The sequence below is a fragment of the Argopecten irradians genome, chromosome 5 (assembly GCF_041381155.1).
Source record: "Argopecten irradians isolate NY chromosome 5, Ai_NY, whole genome shotgun sequence".
NCBI lineage: Eukaryota > Metazoa > Mollusca > Bivalvia > Pectinida > Pectinidae > Argopecten > Argopecten irradians.
This window is the reverse complement of record NC_091138.1, coordinates 35,968,414-35,988,992: the sequence shown is the minus strand read 5'-3', so window position 1 is coordinate 35,988,992 and position 20,579 is coordinate 35,968,414. Positions and strand designations below refer to the sequence as shown.

The 20,579-nt window shown below is 35.9% G+C and overlaps 1 protein-coding gene across 3 annotated transcripts in view; it reads right to left on the bottom strand.

The window, feature by feature from the left end:
* LOC138323671 (ankyrin repeat and fibronectin type-III domain-containing protein 1-like) overlaps nucleotides 1–20,579 on the bottom strand; it is a 150,950-nt gene that overhangs the window by 13,646 nt on the left and 116,725 nt on the right. For all 3 annotated transcript variants that reach the window (XM_069268447.1, XM_069268445.1, XM_069268446.1), the window contains 8 exons: nucleotides 18,926–19,033; nucleotides 11,747–11,904; nucleotides 10,576–10,692; nucleotides 6,813–6,891; nucleotides 5,087–5,190; nucleotides 4,796–4,932; nucleotides 3,072–3,150; nucleotides 2,570–2,683 (listed from right to left, as the gene is read on the bottom strand). In XM_069268447.1, the coding sequence (XP_069124548.1) occupies nucleotides 2,570–2,683; nucleotides 3,072–3,150; nucleotides 4,796–4,932; nucleotides 5,087–5,190; nucleotides 6,813–6,891; nucleotides 10,576–10,692; nucleotides 11,747–11,904; nucleotides 18,926–19,033 (896 nt within the window). The remainder of the gene's footprint in view (nucleotides 1–2,569; nucleotides 2,684–3,071; nucleotides 3,151–4,795; nucleotides 4,933–5,086; nucleotides 5,191–6,812; nucleotides 6,892–10,575; nucleotides 10,693–11,746; nucleotides 11,905–18,925; nucleotides 19,034–20,579) is intronic.

Genomic DNA, 20,579 nt, shown 5'->3' with positions numbered 1-20,579 from the left:
ATCAGTTTATAATTAGTACAAAAATTTCTATGAGATTTTGAAACTTTTAAGTGTAAAATTAAATTAGATAAGATATTTCAAACATGAAATATAAATTGACTTTAGCCTCCTTGGAATCTGGAGCTCGACACATGTGGCCTCAACGAAATGTACAACTACAGATGTTTGTGACGTCCATTGAAGAAAATCAGCATACACTTAAAAAAATCAAACTTTCACCAGTTGAGAATGGAATAAAACATCTGTGCGTGTTTAAGCCATATGGTCGTCTGTCGGTTATATAACTAACCTGATCGATGTAATACATACCCTGACCGATTTATTTTTATAAAAATATTTTACGTAATAGACAACAGATTTTATGACTTACAGAAAAAATACTATACAAATACTGGAACTATGCCAATAATAGACAGGTGTACTTGGGGTTCAGACATCAAACGAAAATAGGGATTATTTCGTCAAAGTTTAATTAGGATTGTTAATTAACTTGGAAATTGCAAAGTTTGAAATGATGTTATATTTTAGAATTATGACTTTCGTTAATTACAGTAAAACCTGTTGTAAAGAACATCTGTCTATAAGGGACTTCACATGTCCATATGGAGAGACTCATCACATTTGCTCACTGCAATTTCCTACTAACTGGTTCTTATATAAAGGTAGAGCATTTGTCTCAAGATTTTACCTGTCTATAAAGGATACTTGTCTATGAATGATGCCTGTCTATAAAGGATATTTGTCTATAATTGATGCCTGTCTATAAAGGACACTTGTCTATAACTGATGCCTGTCTATAAAGGACACTTGTCTATAATTGATGCCTGTCTATAAAGGACACTTGTCTATAATTGATGCCGTCTAATATTCCCAGACACCCTGGAGGGACGGAGATACTGGACCACGGAAGAGGCTGACACAAACTTGGAGGGTTCTCGGTATCACCTGGAAAAATTATCCATAACTTGTAACTATTACATAAATCCCTAACAATATAGTTATACATCTCATTTTGGCAATTTCTTTGTCAGTTTAAAAAGTTTTTTGAAAAAACTGATACAGTAAATAATGTCTATAAAGATTAGGTCTTTTATACAGAGTGGGTCTCTAAGGCAGTGTTTAATATTCACATGATGTAATGATTTTCACTTTTAACAAGGATTAATCTATAAAGACTTTTCACGTTCTATTTTTCAAAGGGCACAGTTGTCTGTAGGGATGCTACAAAGTGGATAATTTTTCTATAATTGATGCCTTAATGTGTTATTAATTATTTTTAATTATTTTTCTTATGGTAAAAACAAGTTTCACATATATAAGCCCTTATAGTAATTTTAGTAGGAATCTGACAATAACTATTGCTCCAATTTTCAACCATGCTTATTAAAATAATTTTACAATTAAATACTTTATAAATCTTAAGATTTAAAACAATTTATCTTACCAGGAACTCCGCCCCTTCTGCCCCCAGTGTGTTTAGCGACAAAGCCAAAATTTATAAAAGGTCTGTTTCCCCTCCCCTAAGGATGTTTTGAGAACACTTTCTATAACTGATGCCTGTCTATAAAGGACACTTGTCGTGTAATTGATGCCTGTCTATATCAGTATACCATGGTCTAAGAAAGATGCCTGTCTATAAAAGGACCACTTGTCTTTAAATTGGATGCCTTCCCATATAAGGTACACTTAAAGTCAGTAAATGATGCCTGTCTGAATGCCTGATCTATGCCTGTTCTAACAAGGATGTTCCTATGAATGATTGCCGTCTATGAGAAAGTGAGGATTTAAACTATTGGGCCCCGCCCCTATTTCGTCAAAGTTTTAATTAGGATTGTTAATTAACTTGGAAATTGCAAAGTTTGAAATAATGTTATATTTTAGAATTATGACTTTCGTTAATTACAGTAAAACCTGTTGTAAAAGAACATCTGTCTATAAGGGACTTCACATGTCCATATGGAGAGACTCATCACATTTGCTCACTGCAATTTCCTACTAACTGGTTCTTATATAAAGGTAGAGCATTTGTCTCAAAATTTTACCTGTCTATAAAGGATACTTGTCTATGAATGATGCCTGTCTATAAAGGATATTTGTCTATAAATTGATGCCTGTCTATAAAGGACACTTGTCTATAATTGATGCCTGTCTATAAAGGACACTTGTCTATAATCCATGCCTGTCTATAAAGGACACTTGTCTATAATTGATGCCTGTCTATAAAGGACACTTGTCTATAATTGATGCCTGTCTATAAAGGACACTTGTCTATGAATGATGCCTGTCTATAAAGGATATTTGTCTATAATTGATGCCTGTCTATAAAGGACACTTGTCTATAATTGATGCCTGTCTATAAAGGACACTTGTCTATAATTGATGCCTGTCTATAAAGGACACTTGTCTATAATTGATGCCTGTCTATAAAGGACACTTGTCTATAATTGATGCCTGTCTATAAAGGACATTTGTCTATGAATGATGCCTGTCTATAAAGGACACTTGTCTATAATTGATGCTATATCATGCCAATGTTTTGTATGTGTATATATATCTAGAGCATGCTTACCTTTGTACTTGGTGACGACAGCGCCGTTGTGGTTGAGAGGCTCGTCAAACCGAACCTGGAGGGAGGAGCTACTGGCCACGGAGAGGCTGACACAACTCGGAGGGTCTGGTACACCTGGAAAATAATCATCACTTGTAACTATACATAATCCTCACATATAGTTATACATCTCATTTTGTCCTACTTTGTCAGTTTAAAAAGTTTAATGAAAACTGTACAGTCAAACCTGTCTATAAAGACCACCTAAGAGATAAAATGGTCTCATTAAGCAGGTGGTCTTTATACAGAGTGGGTCACTAAGGCAGATTTAACTTCACTTGTTATTCTATCTTTTTTCAAGGAAATTTACTTTTCATATTCCTCATTTGATACTTTACCTATTTTCTAAAATTAAATATTCAAAGGGCATTACTAGGATTCTACAAAGTGGATATCACAACATATTTACCAAATTATATGGTCCTTAATGTGTTATTAATTATTTTAATTAATGTCCACTTACGGGCATGGTCGTATCCCGCCTTCATTCTCTTCAAAAGTTTGTGTCGGAATTCCCAATGGTTTAGTTGGCGTTCATTTTCCTGAAAATGAAAGACCAATTACGTATTTACAGATAAACAACAACCAAGGAGAACGAAATAAAAGTGTGATAATACCCTGAAATTTTCTATCTATGGTAAAAACAATATCACATATATAAGCCTTATAGTAATTTTAGTAGAATCTGACAATAACTATCGCTCAATTTTCAACACATGCTTATAAAATAATTTACAATAAATACTTTATAAATCTTAAGATTTAAAAACAATTTATCTTACCAGGAACTCTTCCAGTGTGTTAGCGACAAATCCCAAAAACAGAGTTTGAAACTGTTTACTTTGAAATGTTGTTATCTATGAAATTACTCGATGGTTGTCACATATCTACGTTGTGTAACTACCAGTCCTGTAAAGAGCTGTGATCGCGGGGCAATGTGTGTGACAAATTAGTTAAACTTTCTATCTACAAATCCACACCGAACAAGACTTAATAATCTCTACGTTTGTGACACTTACAAAAGAAACTAATAATGCCAGACAAAAGAGGTACATTTATTGTATGTATACATGTCAGCCTTTCTCAAATCAGATTAATAAAATAATAGCGCCGAACTAAAACCAGACAGTTCAAATTCTGTCAATATTTGGCCGGTGTTAATAAAGAATCGGGGCAGCCTTCACTAGAAAGCCTTATTAGGTAATTTAGTACTTAAGTACAAATAAAAGAAAATATAATGTAAACAGTTTATGTAAACAACTGTTCTAAAGATCAGACACGACTTGGTACTTTTATTTACACCAAATTCCAATACATCTGATGCAAGCTTGTCAGCTTTATAGTCAAATCATATATTTTCTTTCCATATTTCTAGTAACATCTTTCACGTAAAAGTAACATTTTAAGCATATTATTTGCAAGAAAATAACCCTTTTATCATAATTATAGAAAATTCCTTAAATCAAATATTCTTTTACAAAATATATCACTAACAATTTATGGATAAATTTGCTTAAGCTGACAAGACTTGCAAATTACACGGTTAATCTTAATCCCATGATGGATTATAACTCCTGTCGTACATGGTGAGGCATTGTTTATGGTCAAGATTTGACCGTTAAAGTGTTAAATAATTGGTAAGAACAACAAATGAAGGTTAAAGTTCATCAATAATCCACTGTTTAATCACAAGTCGTACATTGGATTACATATTACCCAATCGTAAATTCTTTTTCGCTGATCCTAGAGGGCTTGGCAATCAAATCAACAAATAGGATTTGTTTTTGTTTTATTCTTTTGATGTTTTGTAAATAGAAATATTTGTGGTTGTAAAGGGAAAGCAGAAAGATACTATCTATATGATACATACAGTATTTTTATACCCTTAGAGCAAATTCTTTATGTCTAAATTTTGTTTATGCATATCAACAAAAAAAACTAGCTTTATAAAAACGGAGAGAAAAAGATCTATTGTTTTTGTGTGATTTTTGTTTTGTTTATCAAAACTATCATCTCAATTTTAAATTAGTTTCATGAAATCGAATCTGTCAATTCTATCTGAATTACTAGTGTTCATGAAGTATGCATGCAGCAGTTTCAAAATAGAAATTTTTGGATGAAATAAAGAAATATAACATCCTTGTAATACTGTAATACCACAGATACTAACCACCAGCTACTACCAACCTTTTGTTGTGTGTTGGATATGTATCCATTATTGGTAGATGTGTTGAGAATAATGGCTGACAGGTCGACGACTCTCTTCTCAGCTTCCGACACCAGAGCATCTAGTCTGTCTGATCGACTATCTACATTCTTCTGGACTGAAATTTAGACAAAATTGTTTGATGATCAATATTTTAAGTTTAAAAAAAATATTTTATAGAATGCTTTTAAACTTTCCAATGTTTAAGCTAGGCATGCATTGTGTGTAAAACAATATCTAATTTATCGCCATGATCAGAAGTATTAACTTACAGAGTGGACTTTCCCGAGCGCCGTGTAACAGCAACATCTTGGCCATGGGGATGTTGTTGGTCATCACAGCGACATCAAGGGCAGTTAATCCTTCACTGTTGGTACTGAAAGTGATAATTATCTCAGTTAAGTAACATCAAGGACAGTAAACGGCCGATGATAATTAATGAAAGTGACAATGACACAGTTAAGTAACATCAAGGACAGTTAACCAATGATACTGAAAGTGACAATGACACAGTTAAGTAACATCAAGGACAGTTAACCAATGATACTGAAAGTGACAATGACACAGTTAAGTAACATCAAGGACATTTAACCAATGATACTGAAAGTGACAATGACACAGTTAAGTAACATCAAGGACAGTTAACCAATGATACTGAAAGTGACAATGACACAGTTAAGTAACATTAAGGACAGTTAACCAATGATACTGAAAGTGACAATGACACAGTTAAGTAACATCAAGGACATTTAACCAATGATACTGAAAGTGACAATGACACAGTTAAGTAACATCAAGGACATTTAACCAATGATACTGAAAGTGACAAATGACACAGTTAAGTAACATTAAGGACAGTTAACCAATGATACTGAAAGTGACAATGACACAGTTAAGTAACATCAAGGACAGTTAACCAATGATACTGAAAGTGACAATGACACAGTTAAGTAACATTAAGGACAGTTAACCAATGATACTGAAAGTGACAATGACACAGTTAAGTAACATCAAGGACATTTAACCAATGATACTGAAAGTGACAATGACACAGTTAAGTAACATTAAGGACAGTTAACCAATGATACTGAAAGTGACAATGACACAGTTAAGTAACATCAAGGACATTTAACCAATGATACTGAAAGTGACAATGACACAGTTAAGTAACATCAAGGACAGTTAACCAATGATACTGAAAGTGACAATGACACAGTTAAGTAACATTAAGGACATTTAACCAATGATACTGAAAGTGACAATGACACAGTTAAGTAACATCAAGGACAGTTAACCAATGATACTGAAAGTGACAATGACACAGTTAAGTAACATTAAGGACAGTTAACAAATGATACTGAAAGTGACAATGACACAGTTAAGTAACATCAAGGACATTTAACCAATGATACTGAAAGTGACAATGACACAGTTAAGTAACATCAAGGACAGTTAACCAATGATACTGAAAGTGACAATGACACAGTTAAGTAACATTAAGGACAGTTAACCAATGATACTGAAAGTGACAATGACACAGTTAAGTAACATCAAGGACATTTAACCAATGATACTGAAAGTGACAATGACACAGTTAAGTAACATCAAGGACAGTTAACCAATGATACTGAAAGTGACAATGACACAGTAAGTTAAAGTTAAGTACATCAAGGACATTAACCAATGATACTGAAAGTGACAATTTAAGTATCAAGGACATTAACTGATACTGAAAGTGACAATGTTAGTCAAAGGCTATGTAACATAAGACATTAACAAATGATACTGAAAGTAATGTTAACAATGAAAGAAACAAACCATGTTGAGTTGAAGACAATTATATAAATGACAATTTGTATAAGATGCCTCAATTGGAGTTAGTCTGGCTTAAACATACAGGAGACATGAACATTATAGAAAATTCTAGTCCCCAGGTATTTCTGGGTAACTTTAGTATACTTCAGGTGATAATTAGTGAAAGGGATTCCAACCACTGACCTGTTGATGTGTAGCCCTCCAGCCTCTAGTACAGTTTTGGCTAGATCTATGTTTTGTTGTTCTACTGCCTCAAACAGAGCTGAAAAATACAGAAAAATAAGCTTCAGAAAGGTTACTGACACAGAAATGGAAAAATAAACTTCAGAAAGGTTACTGTCACAGAAATAGAAAAATAAACTTCAGTCAAAAGTTTACTCAAATAAGTATAACACTTTTTCGGGGTATACATATTGAACCTAAGGTAGTTTTGTTATAATTGCATATCATAAATGCATGATTGTGTCTATGACCTTGTCAGATCAACAAAATCATAAAATTGCAAGGGCAAGGTCATAGATTTCTGAATTTCTTGTTGGAGAATATATTGTATAATGCAAAGAGAACTTATTAAATTGTCCCACCTAACAACAAAAGTACAACACATCATTCATGAAAAAAATACACCAACTTGTTGACTTACAGGTGAGAGTTTAGTAAATAAATCTTGTTAAGTTGTCCCACCTTACCAAACAAACATTATATAATAGTGTCTACCAGATATCACTATTACATCATTATGTACATGTCAGTTGAAAAGAGCACTGCAAATGTTTTGACACATGAGCGTTTAAATGTAATTAAATTATAACGATTCACCTACAGTTGTAACCACAAGACTAATAGAATTATATCCCCGATTATTCACATAAATGATCCCGCCTGCGATGACTTAATTTTCTGTCTGACAAGAATTTCTGAATGGAGTTCTAACAAGCCTGTTAATGTAGTAATCATATGGGATTTGAAATTAGTACAGGAAGAAATCTAATTACCCTAATTGAATCAGAAGTCATATTAATTAATGTAAATTCAATAATAATATAAAAGGACCATAACTCTAATATATCCAGTAACAATCTAATAATTGCTTTGCACCAAATAAAAATGGTGAATACATGTAAATGCACACTCTAGAAAGGCTAAAAAAAAGGTATCAGACGCTAACAACTTTGAGTGAAAATAGCAATAATTAGATGATCTGAATAACTTAGGAGACGCACCTGAGTTTCAATAGTCTTGCACTAGCACATTTAGAGAAGTAGGGCATAGTTACACAATCTCCAAAAAATCATCAAAGCTTCAAATCATATGGTATAATGTACCATTTATACAGCTTTTACAGAGTTTAAACAAATATCAATATATTTTTAAATGCATAATCATCCACCTGCTTAGATAATTCAGTTAATTTATCAAGTAATTTTGGAACAGGTGAATCTCAAACCTCGGCGAGCAAAATCTGAATGGTTATTACCTATTGTACATCTTACCTGTAATTATGAAGTGTGGCAGAGGTTTATATCCATTGTCTGAGGTACTAACAATAAACAGCTACACAAAGAATGGATGCATTTATAGATATAATCCTGTTATATTCTAGATAACTCGGTTCATACCTTACATGATGTTACTTAGGGTTTCATGAACTTAATACCAGATCAGAGGGCTTACTGACAAGTTATGTAACTGTACTAAAGGGAGAACATTCTGGACGGTGTCGAAAAGTTAAGTCTTTAATAATAACACAGATCTCTATCTCCCACAACAATTAAAGCTGATAATAGCCGACTGATCCCTTAAGCCGTCAAGCCTCGGGCCATGCTGACCATTCACTGGTCAAGATGGACACAGCTTTTCTGTCCAATCTTGATTCCCAATCGCCAGTTAGGACGTCTTGTTTGTCTTATCAGCAGGACAGATGACCTAAGGAGTGACCATTGTCCATTGGTCAACACTTACCTAGCATTGTGGGGCGTCATTCATGACACCACGAAGACGTCCAGTTAGAATAACACTGACCACTTGACCATCCAATAATGACCAATACCAAACAATGCTGACCACCTGATTATCTTCATGAATAATACCTTAGTTAGAGTCTATCTGAATAAACTCTTATCTTCTAAACTAACATTAAATGTTTTCCTTATACGGCACCCTGAGTCACTGCAGTACCACACAAGTCGCATGGTTCAAATTTAGACATCTGTGATACGATTGGTCGATTTTTGGTGTTATGTGCACCTTTGTTAATGCATGAATGAACAACGTAACCCTCCAGGTGTGTCTCCGTTATGGTAATTTTTATTCTGCCACATCAAAAGGATGATGACAGGGTCATTATTGACACATCAGTTTGATAAATGGAGAGTCAGTCGAGCGAACAAGCCCTCTGATCACAGGTACAAATTCTACACTAGGGTGCAGCTAGGCCGGGTATAGGCTGAATACTTTCATTTTTTTACAGTTTTATATAAAATGTGATAATCAGACACAGGTCAATTGAGTTGTTTAAGTGGTTAACATAAATTTAATATTTTCGAATAATAAACAGCTAAAGTAATAAAAAGATTAAAAAAAAATAATTTTAAAGTAGGGAACATCAATTGAATATTTCTGATTATGAAAAAGCTATTCAAGTAAAATGATTTTCAAAATTTAATTAAAAAAAATTATTGAATTGAAGGAATCTTGCAATTTGACTATTTTAAAGGTTTTTATTAAATATTATTATACAATTGTAATATGAGTTTGAGGTAAATAATTAGGTTATAATACATGACTGCATGTAATGTATAAATGTATGAGTAATATGTGATCAAGTTTTACTCTCAATCTGATAACATCAACTTTAGAAGTGGTCTTACATGGAAATATCTCGGCCAGAAAAAAACAATACAATACTTTTTTTAATCCTATTCTCCTTGATTAAAGTGTCAAGTAAATTTCTTGTTTCAAGCATAATAACTGTGAGAAAAAAATAATGTGCCAATTCATTGCTTGAGTCAGAATTATTTGTGATTAGACTCTTAAGATATATATAAATCAGTAACTACCTGTAAAATATATAAATAACCCTACTACCTAGGTATATATATATACAGGTATGTACGAGGTCTCATAGGTCACCTGTGATCGTTAAGGTTGATAGGTATACCATTGTACAGGTGTATAGTTTAATTAAAGACAATGAATTAATTACTGGTGGAATGTCGTTATCATTCTATATCACTGATTATCATTAAACGTTCCTGAGTATTAAGTAGATCCACTGATATACCATTGTGAATGTAGAATTCCCATAATGTCCAATACCTGGTCATATCAATCAATGTTAACCCACTAAATCTGTAGGTAGGGCACACAGATAATGGATAGGCCTACATAGTATTGATTAAGAAAAAATTAAAATAGAAATATGTTGGCACTTTATTCAAATCCTCCCACATCCCACCTTATTGCAACCTCCATAAATTCCAAATATTTAAAATTATTTCTGCATATTATAGTACTATCTCACTGAAGCATACTGCTAACAATACAGAGCTGGATGCCTCACCCATATCAGAGAACTGAATATGTCTACAGAATGGATCAGACTAATCCAGGGCCCCAGAGAACACTCCCTCTCAAGTCCCCACCACTAACCTTGACATTGGTTGACCTTACAACCAAAGCCACCTTCACATTACATCTGTACCCAAAAAACCTTGACATTGGTTGACCTTACAACCAAAGCCACCTTGACATCACATCTGTACCCAAATAACCTTGACATTGGTTGACCTTACAACTAAGGTTACCTTGATATTACATCTGTACTCAAATAACCTTGACAATGGTTGACCTTACAACTCAAGTGACCTTGATAATACATCTGTACCCAAATGACCATGACATTATACAAGAGACCCATTGATAATGCCCTTATTTAGATACTGACCTTGGCTCTCGGGAGACCCCTTCCTTTCCCGGTCGGCCTTCTTCTTGTCGTAAAGTCGGTTAGGTGTAATGACATCGGATTCACTACTTGTTGATCCCCGCTTCTTTGGTGTTGCAACTGAAATTCGAAGACGATAAAATTTTGATGAATACACATAAACCACACCTCTATACAAACTGACAATTGATCATTGATGAGAACCAGTGGCCAAACTTCCTGATAATTTTTTCTTTAATTTCTCCAGACGTTTTAAATACAATCATTTATAAAACATATTGCAGACCTAAAAGTAGAAACCAAAATCGGTGAAACGTGGTAATTGCAGATATTTTTAATTAATAAGTCGTGTTCACACGGTGTTGCCAACAGAATGGTGAAGCAGACGATATCCTGGCCATGTGTTTGTAAGTAACACCTGTATATATAGGTCTGAAGTATATACCTCGGACTAAAAATCAACATCAGGTGATATTAGCTTCGTTAAGTACATGCCAATTAACAAATATAGAAAGCAGCTCAATCAATTTTATAAAACTTTCTTTGTAATTTTTGTTTGTGTTCACACATAAATCTATAATTTGTTTATAAAAATGTTTAAACAATGCTGAGTTAGGGTAATGATTTAGTTATAGCATCCTATATTTGTTTTTAATGTTATGTAATAGTACAGAAAGGTCAAGCAATGAACAGGTTCTTGATTTCATTTACAATGTTTCATTTTATATAAAACGTATTTTCATTTTTTTATATTTCAAGCATGATATGCAAATGACATGTGAAATTTATAGCTCATCCTCTGTCACAAGGACATTATCTTATCTCATGTTGGAAATCAGAAAGAGGAACAGCTTTAAATAATCAAGGAATTTAAAGCATTATAAAAGATTAAATTCATAATGATTTATGCAACGAAGAATTACCGCCATCTGAATGCAAGTTTGGTATCTTATTTCCTACAAATTTAGGCAGACAGAGCTGGAGGAACAAACCAAATTTTCTATTTGCAATCTGTTCAGGATGTAATTCAGCATAATCAATGTATAGTATACCTAGTGCTGTTGAAATTTGGCTGATTTTTTTTATATGTATTGGCATGTCTGAGAAAATAAAATATCAAAAACGAAATTTAAATATAGATATTCTGGAAGGTGTGTTGGCAGACGATCAGTACCTGTGAGTGTTCTCGGTCTGTTTGGCGAGTTCATTGCCCCACCAAAGTTGAGCATGTTCGCTGGAAGCCCGGGGGATGTGGGCAAGATGGCTGGTACGTCTGCTACTCCAGTATTCTCATTGTCACTCATAAAGATCTTGATTTTCCTTCCATCTCCACTAAAACACACAAATAAAGTCTGATACTTTGATGTCTTTCTGACTGTTTTTGTATATAAGAGTGTAGAAATAGCATAGTCTATACCATAAGATGTCTCAAACCTCAAGGTTGAAGTGCCTTTCCCCAGTCCCATGGGTGAGGTGTCTTTTTCAAAGCCTTAAGGGTGAGGTACCTTTCCCCATCCATAACAATGAGGTCTTTTTCCCAGACCCAAGGGTGAGGTTTCTTTTTCCAAGCCTCAAGAGTGAGGTGCCTTTCATCAGCCATAAGGATGAGGTGTCTTTTTCCCAGGCCCAAAGGTGAGATGTTTTTTCCCAGGCCCAAGGGTGAGGTGTCTTTTTCCCAGGCCCAAGGGTGAGGTGTCTTTTTCCCAGGCCCAATGGCGAGGTGTCTTTTTCCCAGGCCCAAGGGTAAGGTGTCTTTTTCCCAGGCCCAAGGGTAAGGTGTCTTTTTCTAAGCCTCAAAGGTGAGGTGTCTTTTCCCAGACCCAAGGGTGATGTGTCTTTTTCCCAGGCCCAAGGGTAAGGTGTCTTTTTCTTAGACCGAAGGGTGAGGTGTCCTTTTCCCAGGGCCAAGGGTAAGGTTTCTTTTTCTCAGCCTCAAGGGTGAGGTGTCTTTTTTTCAGCCCCAAAGGTAAGGTGTCTTTTTCCCAGCCCCAAGAGTGAGGTGTCTTTATAGCTAGTCCCATGGTTAAAAAGTCCCTATTTTCTTAGTGTTAAGAGTAAGATGTCTTCTTCAATTCCTTACTAAGATACCTAAGGAGTAAGATTCCTCAACCCCAAACCCCTTTGGTAGTATTTCCTGAATGAACTCCCAGATTACTAGAAAGACCCTTTATACCCAATATAATTCAAAGTATATAAAGCTTTACAATACCTTGAATCACTCACAAAGATTATTTTTGACTTAATTACACTGCTTTAGATCAGCCCATCAGAAAAATTCTGTATTGATCATTCAAATGCAACTACCCTGGTAAGTAATATCAGAATTTAAAAATTTGTACATCGTGTCAGTTGTAGAAAATATAATGAACATTTTGGTAATTTACTTCAGTTTCATGGTAATTTCAATAGACCATATCAGCATTTTCTTGTTAAATCACACAAATTGGACTCCTGCATGACAAATTCTCATATTTTTTCTTTAAAATCTTGCTTAGCTAATGCATATTATCTTATAAATTACAGTTGTATCAAATAAATTTAAACCCTAAGTTTTTTAATTCACATGCATTTAATGGTCGTGAAAGACTCAAACAAGTGTTCCATGTCTAATTATATTCATCGCATTAATTAAATTTCATATCAGATGTTTATATGGGAAAACAGGCTTATTTAGATCCCATACAAAACTTACGTCTTTCTAAATAGCGTTATAAATCCAGCTACGTGAAGAGTCAATCCAGATAATACGAATAACGTCACTCATAACTTGTTATCAGGTATACACACCATGAGGACTATAAACCCATTGTAACGTGAGAATCAAAATAAACAACACAATTTGACTCCGAGTTACACGCCGAGTAAATCTGTGGTCCCAAGTCTGTAAACGTTCATAACATTGTAATAATTAAAACAGATAATGGCACAAGAAGCCATGTTATTTCAAACTCAATAACAGTATAACATACTTACATTAAATACTTTCTGTGTCACTCACAGATTTGGAATATATAGAATCCACAATAAGAAATTAACAAGATTAGTTCAAACAAAAACCTTGAGGACAAAGCCCAGTGGGCTCAGAGTGTGTAAGACATTAGCTATTTTGATCCTGTATTTAAAGAATTCTGTCTTATCAATAGGTAATTTTAATATACAGACATGCCAGGACGTATTCCTTAATACTCAATAATATACACACACACTCATCGATCACCTGGTGTGAGTTTCAGTACTATATATGCCCGACACAGGTATGTATTGTATCGGAGGGTCCGGGTGACAATACGGGGGGTATTATACCCCACCTTACAGACATACTAATCAACAGATCATTTCATTCATACAATTAAATTATTTTTTCCAATTAAACAAGGTAGGTCTACATCAGATTATCGGCAGTGTTTCTACTCATGGTAAATCTGACCAGTAAGGTGACGATCCACTCACCTGTACGTACAGGTAGGTGATCGGTAATACAGATCACAACAAACAACCGCACAGGGAATAACCTAAAATAATGTTTGGGTTTAAATACGAGGATTGTATTTCAGAGATAAACCATCAAATGTACTGATATATTGCCTCTCGTTTGTAGACATCTTGTACAAGCTCAAACTTCTTTAAAGGAAAAAAGAAATGGTCCATGGTTTTATTGCAGTTTGTTTTCTTTATGTTAACAGAGCAGGGAAATATTGGCCTTCAGATTTTTTATTTGAATTTTATTCTCATAAGAAACTTTTCCATTTGTCATATTTGAAAATTTAGAATTATAGTCAATCATCTAATTGCTCAATCATGACAGTTTACACTTTGTTTGTTTGTTTGTTTGTTTATTTTTACCTCCTATTAACAGCTAGGGTCATGTAAGGACGTGCCAGGTTTGTTGGTGGAGGAAAGCCAGAGTACCCGGAGAAAAACCACCGACCAGCGGTCAGTACCTGGCAACTGCCCCACATGGGATTCGAACCCGCATCCCAGAGGTGGAGGGCTTGTGGTAATATGTCGGAACATCTTAACCACTCGGCCACCGCGGTCCCCACAGTTTTACACATAGATTTGTAAACACGTAAACAAACATCTTCAATATTTTGAAATACCTCTACATTGACTATCATATTACTTATAGGTAATGAAAATCAGATTTTTTTTTATTAAACAAGAGATTTGTATTATTTAGCCTAAATGGTTGGAAAGTTGTGTTGTTGACATTATGTAACCACACAAATATTTTGATGTCCCTATTAGATATTGTTAATTGCTGAATCTGGTCTGAATCTGCTTTGTCTAGACAATAATTCCATAGAGACATAATTAAATTGATGTGACTAATGACACATTTGTTGTTTTCTCTTCTGTTTCAATAGACATATAGACCAAGTTCCAATTAATAAATGGTATTTTTATCTCTAAAATTAGATAATCTCATCTAATAGTATATGTATTATCTGTACCCTAACTTTACACCATGTCGCCTTCCCCACCCCCCATGGTACATGTATTATTTGTACCCTAACTTTTGACCATGTCCCACCCCCACCCATGGTACATGTATTATTTGTACCCTAACTTTTGACCATGTCCCCCCCCCCACCATGGTACATGTATTATCTGTACCCTAACTTTTGACCATGTCCCCCCCACCCATGGTACATGTATTATCTGTACCCTAACTTTTTGACCATGTCCCCCCCCCACCCATGGTACATGTATTATCTGTACCCTAACTTTTGACCATGTCCCCCCCCCACATGGTACATGTATTATCTGTACCCTAACTTTTGACCATGTCCCCCCCCCCCCCCATGGTACATGTATTATTTGTACCCTAACTTTTGACCATGTCCCATCCCCCACCCATGGTACATGTATTATTTGTACCCTAACTTTTGACCATGTCCACCCCCACCCATGGTACATGTATTATTTGTACCCTAACTTTTGACCATGTTCCCCCTCCCCCACCCATGGTACATGTATTATCTGTACCCTAACTTTTGACCATGTCCCCCCCCACCCATGGTACATGTATTATCTGTACCCTAACTTTTGACCATGCCCCCCCCCACCCATGGTACATGTATTATTTGTACCCTAACTTTTGACCATGTTCCCCCCCCCCCCCCCCCTGGTACATGTATTATCTGTACCCTAACTTTGACCATGCCCCCACAAGACATGTATTATCTTACCCTAACTTTTACCATGTCCCCCCCCCATGGTACATGTATTATCTGTACCCTAACTTTTGACCATGCCCCCCCACCCATGGTACATGTATTATTTGTACCCTAACTTTTGACCATGTCCCCCCCCCCACCCATGGTACATGTATTATCTGTACCCTAACTTTTGACCATGTCCCCCCCCCCCCACCCATGGTACATGTATTATCTGTACCCTAACTTTTGACCATGTCCCCCCCCCCACCCATGGTACATGTATTATCTGTACCCTAACTTTTGACCATGTCCCCCCCCACCCACCATGGTACATGTATTATCTGTACCCTAACTTTTGACCATGTCCCCCCACCCATGGTACATGTATTATTTGTACCCTAACTTTTGACCATGTCCCCCCCCCCACCATGGTACATGTATTATCTGTACCCTAACTTTTGACCATGTCCCCCCCCCCCATGGTACATGTATTATCTGTACCCTAACTTTTGACCATGTCCCCCCCCACCCATGGTACATGTATTATTTGTACCCTAACTTTTGACCATGTCCCCCCCCCACCCATGGTACATGTATTATCTGTACCCTAACTTTTGACAATGTCCCCCCCCCCCATTATAGTACCCTACTTTGACCACCCCCCCCCCCTGTACATTATTATCTGTACCCTAACCCCCCCCCCCATGGTACATGTATTATTGTACCCTAACTTTTGACCATGACCCCCCCACCCATGGTACCCCTAACTTTTGACCATGCCCCCCCCCACCATGGTACATGTATTATTTGTACCCTAACTTTTGACCATGTCCCCCCCCCCCCCCCCCACCCCCCCCCCATGGTACATGTATTATTGTACCCTAGCTAACTTTTGGTACATGATGTCCCTAGGAGGGACATGTCCCCCCCTAGCTAAGTCCAACTACATGTATTATCTGTACCAGTTTAATAGCTTTCTAAACCAATTCTCACAATAACACAAGGTCATGGTTAAATGGCTAAAATGTGGTTGGTAACACATTAACCCCCAGCTACTTGATAAGGGATTTAACATGTATTATCATTGTACCCTATCACCATTCTGTGGGACATAGTCCGACTTATCCACTAGTAGGTAATTATCTCCTCAACTGTACTGTCCAACTTGAAAATCTTAACCTTGTAGTCAGAATGTCACAGGTTGATGTTTTTCATATCTAATAGCAATGGTAATATGTTTTTTCTGGCCTGACTATCCAGGAATGTTGTTTACTGGCCCAACAGCAGTGAAAATTCATCTTAAATATGACATACAACAGAGGCCCCAGTAATAGTGGTGAGGTAAAAACTTTTGACCATGTCCACCCCCACCCATGGTACATGTATTATTTGTACCCTACCTTTTGACCATGTCCCCACCCCCCCCACCCATGGTACATGCATTATCTGTACCCTAACTTTTGACCATGTCCCCCCACCCACGGTACATGTATTATTTGTACCCTAACTTTTGACCATGTCCCCCCACACATGGTACATGTATTATTTGTACCCTAACTTTTGACCATGTCCCCCCACCCATGGTACATGTATTATCTGTACCCTAACTTTTGACCATGTCCCCCCCATGGCACATGTTTTATTTGTACCCTAACTTTTGACCATGTCCCCCAACACATGGTACATGTATTATTTGTACCCTTACTTTTGAAGATGTCCCCCCCCCCATGGTACATGTATTATTTGTACCCTAACTTTTGACCATGTCCCATTCCATCCCATGGTACATGTATTATTTGTACCCTAACTTTTGACCATGTGCCCCCCCCCCCCACGCATGGTACATGTATTATTTGTACCCTAACTTTTGACCATGCCCCCCCCACCCATGGTACATGTTTTATTAGTACCCTAACTTTTGAACCATGTCCCCCCCCCCACCCATGGTACATGTATTATTTGTACCCTAAATTTTGACCATGCCCCCCACCCATGGTACATGTTTTTATTAGTACCCTAACTTTTGACCATGTCCCCCCCCACCCATGGTACATGTATTATTTGTACCCTAACTTTTGACCATGTCCCCCCCCCACCCATGGTACATGTATTATTTGTACCCTAACTTTTGACCATGTCCCCCCCCCACCCATGGTACATGTATTATTAATACCCTAACTTTTGACCATGTCATAGGTACCTATAGATCAGTCTCCCACTAGCTAAGTCAACTCATGTACTGTCGTTACAGTTTAATAGCTGAAACCACTAAAACCAATTCTCACAATAACACAAGGTCACAGTTTAATGGCTTAAATGTGGTTGGTAACACAATTAACAGCTACTTGATAGGGGATTTAACAAGTCATTAAGGTACCCAGATATCACCATTCCCTCTGATCATAGTCCGACTTATCCACAAGGGTATATCTCCTCAACTGTGATGTCCAACTTGTAAATCTTAACCTTGTAGTCAGAATGTCACAGGTTGATGTTTTTCATATATAATAGCAATGGTAATATGTTTTTTTCTGGCCTGACTATCCAGGAATGTTGTTTACTAGCCCAACAGCAGTGAAAATTCATCTTAAATATGACATACAATAGGGGCCCCAGTACTGGTGGTGAGGTAAAGATGTTTGAAGTTCTATTAGTTTGAGGACCAACTGGCACGCTTTATGAAACTATCAAAACTAATGATAACAGAGATATCATACTGGTACTTTCAAAACGCTTTCAATTCCTACTCCCATCCCAAAGTAGATCTGTGGCATTACCCAAAATATTTATCACAAAAAAAGTATCCAAAGATATCCTACCAATATCTGGACGGTTGCTGATTTTTAATTAAATTTGAATGTATCACACCACCTTCGTGTAACAGTATCAGTACCACAAGTTACAAGACACTAATCTGAGTGGCTGCCATTCTTGGACCAATGCCTCTGATGTCCCAGTCTTTGTGCACTAGCTAGCATCATGACCAAGAGGCCATATCTGATTGGCTGTCATTCTTGGACCAATAGAAACAAAACTCTCTGCTTCTGATGTAACACAGTGTAAAACCACAAGAACCAGGAGCTTCTGAAGATTCAGCCTCTGCAGAAATTTTAACAGTGACTTGAACACTTTGTTTGTAGACAAATTTGAGATTTATTGTCTTTTTGACATTAAGTTTTGGGTTGACTTACCAGTCTAAGCTGACGGATCGTTGTCTCTGCTGCCACAGATTATCCTTGCCTTTATCCTTCTGGCTCAGACGACGTCCAATCTTGTAAAGTCCGCCGGAGCTCTCTAGTCTGTAACGTAAAAATAACAACGTCAACTTCTACTGATGAACATACAGTTTGTGTTGTCACACTTAATCCGTTGACTCAGACTCCATTGTCGTTGTACTGGCCCTTTGTATCCCCGGGAAGTAGACTGAAGGTAAAATTACTCTCCAACACTTCTGAGGGAACGTTCATTGATGAGCCTTTCTCGATAATCATAACAATACACAATGAAGTGACTTTACACAACAGATCCACTTATTATATCACTCCTTTTTACACTAGTCGCCACAATAAACAAAAGACGCGGGTAGATTTAATATTCTTACACCGTTACAAAGTTTAGATAAATGACTTTCAACCCCAATGAAGACAATTTAACAATGTCCACGTGAAATTCTCCAGGTAACATGTCTGGGCCCCTTCTGCTAAGTCACTAATCGCTGTCATTACTTTCTATTTCTCTTTAAATACGACACAATCTAAAAATCCCAAGAGATTTCGACACGAAAGGGACAGGGGGAAAGTGGTCCACCGTGTGTAAATCCCTCCGTAGGTTTTTTTAAAGGCAGTATACAAACATAACAACACTGTACAGAAATTAATTTGTGTAGTTAAGTGCAAAGGTAGACATATCTATTAAAGGGATCAAGTCTATGTATGTAACTCCAAACCCCTCAACATTTAACTCATACCTCCACCGACTTGTCAGCTTAACAATTTACATTCGTTATCTACAAAAACAGCTTTTTATTTTTCTCCTTTTCTTGATCTTTCAATTTAATTTCACTTTTAAAACATATTGTAAAGGTACAAAGAATATATCTTCATTTTTAGTATTATTTTTAAAGTTAGTGTAGAAATGTCTCTTCAATTAAATCCTCTTAAGATAACAAATTTTGGTATTATAGCCTCAAAAGCATTGTTAGTTTAAATTGTAACAAAAGAATTGTTTGACATGTAGTCATATTTCTATTAAATTATAAATTTGATTTCTTAATTTTTGAAAATTTAATGAAAAGAAAACAAGTTATACTAGCAATTATATAAGAAGAAAAGAAACGATCTCAAAAATGAACCCTTGAATAATTCTTATAGCATTTATATATATACAATAAATACCAACCTCTTGCATGCTAGTTCCTCAATAATTAATTTTTGACATTTTCATGACAAGCTTGTCACAAAAATATTAATATTTTTAGTTTATCATATAACAAATCTGTAATCCTGAATCAACTAAGAATTTCCACCCACTTAATTCTACTCAAACATACATCAGGTTAATTGGTCTTGGCCTAATTTTCCATCTGACAGCTATTTTGTCGTTTCCAATACCATACAAAGTAAATCCCATAATCTTAGTCACTTAAACTCTTCATACCTTTACTTACCTGTCAAATGAAATGGATAGGATTTTAAACCATTTATATCAAACTTATATCTGTCAATATGATATTCCATGTGAATAGCTCTCGGTGGAAACATATGAAAGCGGACATGTCCAAAAAATGATTAAGAAGATTTCATTTCAAAGGAGAGGCTGTAAAGGCTAGAAATAGTTAGGAATGAG